This window comes from Arachis ipaensis, chromosome B05, assembly GCF_000816755.2.
Source record: "Arachis ipaensis cultivar K30076 chromosome B05, Araip1.1, whole genome shotgun sequence".
Taxonomy (NCBI): domain Eukaryota; kingdom Viridiplantae; phylum Streptophyta; class Magnoliopsida; order Fabales; family Fabaceae; genus Arachis; species Arachis ipaensis.
The window spans coordinates 22,450,365-22,457,534 of record NC_029789.2 but is presented as its reverse complement, the minus strand read 5'-3'; the positions used below and the strand labels follow the sequence as shown (position 1 = coordinate 22,457,534).

Sequence of the window (7,170 nt, the reverse complement as noted above, 5' to 3'; positions counted from 1 at the left end):
ACTAAACTATCTAAGAATATTCTATAGAAAATATAAAATATGATATTATCCGCATATAGTACTTGCTCAATGAAGATGTATTATTTATATCAACTAATGTAATCGAAATCCTTCATTCATTTTTCAATTGTCAACAACAGATATACATCACATAAACCATTAATGAAAAATGGCACCAAATACAAAAAAATAAGATAAAAATCACATCAATAAATCAAACATAACAACAACAATAATAAAGCCTTGCCTCATCATTAAATGAAATCTAATACAAAAATCTAACTAGTTTCTGCTATTAATCTTATCATGAATTATGCCAAAAAGTGGTCCGTTTGAATGCAACTACAGATTATAGACTTATTTATAAGCATTTTAATTATATAAATGTTTCATTTGATTTTTGATAATTTTGATAGTACATCGAATCAAACTTAAATAAAAATCTCAATTTGGAGAATAAATATAACTTTTTTTAAAAAAATTAGACTCAATCCAAAAATTATTTAGTATATATATAAAAAAATATATAAAATGATCAATTGTATTAAATTTTGACAAATAATATAACAAAATTATAATAAAAAATATGAAATAAATAAGACTTTGAACAGATAAAAAGATAAAATTGAAATTGAAAGACAGTAAAATGCTTGAAAAAATTAAAATAAAATATGTAAAGTAAATAAATGAAAAGAAACGAATTAAAAAAAAAATAAAAAAAAATAAAATAAAAGTGAATTCCAAGACACTCACATATACTTGCATTTTATTATTTTCCAATGTGTCGGTGTGACTTGATTTTTGGCAGAATTTTGTATAATGGTGAAATATTCATATTAAAGTCCTAAACTCTTTTAAATTTCTTCTATTTATATAGATAATAATAGTGGATTACAAAATATTTCTCTCCTTACTACAATCTAACTTTTCTCTTTCTCTTAGGTTTTCACAATTTACGACTTTGTCTTGATTGTGAAAGACTTTATTCTCCAAGGTAGACATCCTACGTTTTTGCTTTTACCTTAGTCTCCAAACCCCCATGTTTTGACTAGTGCTCCAGATAAAGTCACGTGCGGTTTATAAAATTTTGACATAGGTCCTTCTTAACTCGACTCGACCCATCTCATAATCGACATTTTGTTTTCTCATGATCGAGTCTTCACTCCTTCGAAGTTTGGACCATGTGCGATCAACCAATTTCAACCTAGATCTTTTTCAACTTAACTCATCTGAGGCCGTCGATACCCAATTCTAAATTTTGCAATAGGTCGAAATTTTGCACAAATAATAAAAAACATCTATTTTTTTAACTTTATCCTAAAAAAGTAATTACTTTCATATCACTTAAATAGTTATTTAAAATAATAAATATAATTAAATAATATTGTAAAAATTTTTTGTAGATTTTTCTATGAAAATGTTTTATTTTATTGAACAAGAATTGCAGTATAAGGAGCCAATAAACTCAACAATACTTATAAAAATACACTTGCTAAACCTAAGTAGAGATAACCTTAACGACATAGACTAATACTCTTAGATAGTAACAAATAGACTTGGTATATCCAACTAAAATAGAAAAAAAGAAACAACTAGTATGCGTATTTATTTTCATTCGGATTAGATTTATCATCCTCATGTTTTATTTGTTTTGCTTGGGCATTGGTCCCGTTTCAAAAAATAAATAAATAAATGAAAAGCTTTATTGAATTCAGCCCACTATAGAAATAATAACGAAAGTTTTGAATGGAGTCACAGTTATGAAATCCAGCCCCCTAATAAATCTGTATGTCCCTACACATTTTTCTGTGGCAAGTGCCGACCACAATATTAAAGCGCGTTTACACCCCAATAGTTGCAATCATTTCTATGAGGATTTTATTTTTTTTATTATTATTATTTTCGGGAAGGGGTGGGACTGGAATATTTGATTCCAAATTTCAATAATAATAAATTAATAATAATAATAATAAAAGACACAAAAGATTGAATGGATAAGGTGGTGAATGAATACAGTTGGGGGAGTTGGTTTCATAACTGGGGAACCTTCCAGCTTTGCTACAGCACACTAGACCTGGAAGGAAACTCCTAGAATAATTAACTCTACTCGTATACTACTAACTTATTACCCCTTTGAATTATTAATATTATTACTCAATAATGCAAATAATCTAACCAACTTCACCTATTTTTCTCAAATAGTGTTTAGTAGTACAAGCATTAGGCACATAATTTCAAGCCTTTCTTCTAATACAATTTTTCCAAATTAGTAGCCGAAAAAATTGGCACTAATCTTTGGTTCGAGTAAGTTATACCCAATTTTAGTGGTACCCACCAAAATTGACAAAAAAAATCGGAGACTCAAGGATCTTGCTAGGACAAGTGTCATAGCTCAAAAAACCCAATCCAGCCCCCCCTTCTTTTTTTCTTCAACACAATATTACTTAATTTTTATTTTTATTATTATGGAAGTAAGGGTATTGCCGTATTCTGATTGGTCATTGGGTTTTGTGTTGTATGGTAGAAAACGTAGAAAATGTGTGTAACGTCAAAAGACCTTTTTTTTTTTAATTTTTTTTCCAAAGTCTAAAGAAAAGAAAGAGCGCGTAAGTTTTTCTTAATTCTTATTATTGCCATTGCCGTTGCCATATCCAACAAGGTTTCTTCTGCATAGAGGAGGAGATCTTCACAAGGGTCTCTTTCACCTTCAAAGCTTCAACTTTTTTTTCAATTAAAATAAAGTTTGACTCCTTTAAACTTGTTGCTTCCAGAGAGCCTTCTTTTGTTGTTTCGGTATAAAGGAAGGCTCTTTCGTTTGAAATCAATCTCTGGTCTTTTGTTGGTCCTTCTTCTTCTTCTTCCTCTTTCTTCTTCATCTTCTTGTAGACAAGGTGTTTGATAAAATGTTGAGGTTATGGATGGGGTATCTGAAGCTGGTGGAACTGTTTGTGAGCTCTTTGGTTCATTTGCTTTATGGATTCTACATTTTCAGCTCAGCTGTTGCTGGAGATTTATCTGAGTCGCTCAATGAAATTCTGTACCAAAAGCCTAAGAAGATTGTTGATGTCGTCAATAAGGTCAGTGAGAAGAGAATAATTTCTGCTGACGAAGAAAACAGTGCTGCTTCTACCAATGGTTATGATCTTCCTCCTATTGTTCTTGTTCATGGGATTTTTGGATTTGGCAAAGGGGTAAGATTTACCAAGTACCAATCTCCTTTTCTTTTTCTGCTTCAAAGTTACACGTTTTTGTTTTAGCTTTTGTTGGGTTGGGCTAAGTTTTTCTATCTTCCAATGAATAATAATATGATAAATTAATAATATAATTTGATTTTAATTTCTTTGCTGGGTTTTTTATTGTACATGATTGTTGTTTTCTCTTTTAGAAATTGGGTGCTTTGTCATACTTTGCTGGGGCAGAGAAGAAAGATGAAAGGGTTCTGGTTCCGGATTTGGGGTCTTTAACCAGCGTCCATGATAGGTGAGGTTCTAAGGCTTAAGAGAAAAAAAATTAATAATTTATGTCTGATGTTTATCATGGGTTTCCTCTTAATCGGTTTGTGTGTGATTTTCCAACAAATATCTTTTTTAATTCTGATTACTTAATTATTTATTTATTTATTTTTATTTCAGGGCACGAGAATTGTTCTATTATTTGAAGGGTGGCCAAGTTGATTATGGAGAAGAGCACAGCACGGCTTGTGGACACTCTCAATTTGGAAGAATTTATGAACAAGGTTCGAGGGATCATTCATTCATTCAATGCTTTCAGTTTGTTCTTGTTCTTTTGCACCGAACTCTGTTCTGCTTCCTTTGTATTTTTCCAGAGTTTCAATGGTGCATTTGTTGTGTTATTGGCAGGGCACTACCCTGAATGGGACGAGGATCACCCTATTCACTTTGTTGGACACTCGGCTGGAGCACAAGTTGTTCGTGTCATGCAACAAATGCTTGCTGATAAGGTTTTGATCCCTGATTTTCTCTGTCCTATTGGCACATAATGAGGTTGTCTTGTTTTATTTGTTGGTGTTCGTTCTTTTTGATAATTTGGTGTTCTAAATTTGTCTTCAGGCATTCAAGGGATATGAAAATACATCAGAACATTGGGTATTGAGCCTAACAGCATTATCTGGAGCGTTAAATGGCACTACAAGAACCTACTTAGACGGCATGCGGTGAGGCCTGATAACATCATTTTCATGCTTAATCCCAGTGAACTACCGGATAAGTTGTTTTGATTGTTTTGGTACATTCTTAAATTGATGTATTTAGATGCTATGACTCAATGCATCTGGATATAAATTTCATCCAAATACATCAATCTATGAATATAGTTTTTAGATGATAGGATAAAATGGCTTAAACCCAGTTGGGCAAGCAAGAGGGATCAACTAACCCTTTGGGATTCAGCAATGTTCTGCTCATATAAGAATACCAGAAAAGTTATAACGCCTTGTCAACATTGGAGGGAATACTTTAGGGTTTTACTTTAGCAACCTATCTATTTAAGCTTCTTGGTTCAATTTTAAAAAGTGGGATTTGTGACAGCATGCAATTGTTCCAACTTCCATGGAAAACGAATCAAATGAAAAATAGACAAATCACCAGGATGATGTAGTACTAGAAGGCTGTTTAGCTGTTGCTTCTTGTTATGGGGATTAATTCTTGCATCAATGGAAGTTCTTGAGCTTTTCAATGAAAACCATCAATTCTCGACAAATTCTCTCTTTCTTGTATCATTTGATTGCATTTTGCAAATTATCAAAGAGTTTGCTACATTTAGTGATCTAAACGCTAATCCACGCACAATTTGGGATTCTTTCAGGCCAGAAGATGGAGTATCATTGAAAAATGTTTGCCTGCTACAAATTTGCCGCATTGGGGTGCTTATATATGATTGGTTCGACATTCCCTGGCTGAAGAATTACTATAACTTTGGCTTTGATCATTTCAACATGTCGTGGAAGAAGGCAGGGATATCCGGCCTTGTTGACTGCCTCCTGGGGAATGCTGGTCCATTTGCTTCAGGGGATTGGATCCTCCCTGACCTTACAATTCAAGGTACTATAAAACTAAACAGCCAACTACGCACATTTCCAGACACGTACTACTTCAGCTACGCTACAAAGCGTACCAGGAAGGTCCGGGGAATCACGGTTCCTTCAGGCATACTTGGAATTCACCCGCTACTCTTTGTCAGAGTTTTGCAAATGAGCCAGTGGACCTATCCTCCAAATGCTCCTCTCCCTTATAAAGGCTACAGGTTGGTTCTTGAATGCATTAGATATTTAGATTTATTTTTCGTCATCATCTGTAGTTCCTTACTTAATAACCCAATCGAAATTTATATGAACGTTGATCAACCAAAGTTTTATGTAACTGCTTGTGCAGAGATGAGGACTGGCATGACAATGATGGAGCGATGAACACAATATCTATGACTCATCCACGTCTCCCAATTGAACACCCCAGCCACTTTGTAGAAAACGATTCTGACTGCCAGCCCTTAGAACCTGGGATCTGGTAAGTAACACCATCCCATATCTGGGTTTTTTGAGTCACATTGGTAGCCCATAACACATTGGTAGTTCCAACACTGATAATCTTGGACAAACTACTTTAGCTACTGGAAATCATTATATAATGCAGTGCCGTCATCTTATAAGTTATTGTAAATAATGCAGAGATGTATTGCTGACAATGAATTAACATCATTATAAAATTGACAATATCATTTTTTTTTAAACTGATATTAGGGAGCACTTAAATGCAATGATCATTTTCCACTTCTTTTCGGAGTTTTCAAATTTATGTGGATGATTCCCTTTCATCTATTAAGTTTATGGTCAGAAAAGCTAGGGGAGAAAAGAAGTCTACTGCTTAAGACAATCATGCTAGGTGTACACTAAATCAATTACCAAATCAGCTACCTGTATAAAATATATGTTAGAATACAAAATACACATTAAAAATGAATCAAACAACACTTGTATTTATACATAAATACATGGTGGTTGATTTTTAGAGTGCACATGGTATTTTTGTTCTGAAAAATGTTCTGGATTGAATGCTCCCTAAGTAGTAATGAAGGAATCTAGTTGCAAGTTGCAAATTGCTTACTAAGTACTCCTTTCATTCCATATTTGATAAATCATTTTGATTTTCCTAATATATTCATAAATCAATGAATCCTATGCAATCTTATCCAAATACATTCATTTATTAATGTACTAGGAATGTTAAAACGACTTATCCAGTATAAGAATAGAGGGAGTTCTTAGTAACGGTATTTAGCCTATTCAATTACTTTAATTTTAGCATTTATGCAAAGTTTCTTATTTAAATTGTGAGAAATTATTGAGTGCACTAACTAAAACTATGATATATGGATTGAAACAGGTACTACAAGTATGTTGAAGGTGATCACATACAATTCATTATTAACAGGGAGAGAGCAGGAGTGCAGTTTGATTTAATCTATGACAGCATTTTTGAACGCTGCAGGAAGCATGTTTTCAGAAAGAAGCTTCCAACAGTGCCAAATGAAGTCCATCACTAGCCTTAAATTTGCATCTCTTAGACACACCCTCTCTCCCCATTTATCAATTGAACAGAGAAAAAAAAAAAGGCCATTCAATTCATTTCTACCCCTCACCTTTGTAAATGTAAAAATTTTCTCTCATTTTTCCAATTTATTTGTAGAATTATGAGAAGTATCAGAATCAAGTAGTGTATACAGTGCTATGAATGCTATCAAAAGTGAAAATTAATTACATATAATTTGTTCAAATGTAAGTCTCTTTTGGATGTGTTAAGCTTTGCCATAGTAATTTGTAAAGATGCCAAGGGTCTTGGCCATGGGCATAAATGCAATGGTTGTGACTTATTCATAGGCCTGGTTTTACTCTTTGTGCAACACAAATCATGTGTTTCTAACCCCGGGTAATTTTGAGAAATGCTAATTATACAACTAAATGTTAACTAACAACCAAGTGAGAAATTAATTTGGGTTAGTCGAGTGATTAGTTTATTCAATTGTTTAAGCAAGTGTTGGGAATTTGAATTTTATTTTATGTATATAGTAACTCATTGATTAGTGACAACCCCTTATATGGAGTTCTGATTTGCGATATATTAGTAGTTCTTAATCTATTGGGCAGGGGATATTATA

The 7,170-nt window shown here is 32.9% G+C and overlaps 1 protein-coding gene across 2 annotated transcripts; it reads left to right on the top strand.

Annotated features, from left to right (window-relative positions):
* LOC107643325 (lipase) lies at positions 2,552-6,789 on the top strand. 2 transcript variants are annotated; one of them, XM_016346936.2, is made up of 8 exons: positions 2,568-3,191; positions 3,386-3,480; positions 3,633-3,736; positions 3,861-3,961; positions 4,071-4,174; positions 4,825-5,262; positions 5,391-5,522; positions 6,399-6,789. In XM_016346936.2, the coding sequence occupies exons 1-8, from the start codon at positions 2,904-2,906 to the stop codon at positions 6,556-6,558; spliced, it is 1,422 nt and encodes a 473-aa protein (XP_016202422.1). In that variant the 5' UTR covers positions 2,568-2,903; the 3' UTR covers positions 6,559-6,789. The 2 variants fall into 2 exon arrangements, with proteins under 2 accessions (XP_020979040.1, XP_016202422.1); XM_021123381.1 differs by lacking the exon at positions 6,399-6,789 and having other exon boundaries at positions 2,552-3,191; positions 5,369-5,506.

What these genes read in the sequence shown, in the direction of transcription:
- LOC107643325 (XM_016346936.2), top strand. Translation starts at nt 2,904, where the DNA reads ATGTTGAGGTTATGGATGGGGTATCTGAAGCTGGTGGAACTGTTTGTG. An exon ending in TGGAAGAATTTATGAACAAG is followed by an intron (nt 3,737 to 3,860) that starts GTTCGAGGGATC and finishes TGTTATTGGCAG; the next exon opens with GGCACTACCCTGAATGGGAC. An exon ending in CCCTTAGAACCTGGGATCTG is followed by an intron (nt 5,523 to 6,398) that starts GTAAGTAACACC and finishes GGATTGAAACAG; the next exon opens with GTACTACAAGTATGTTGAAG.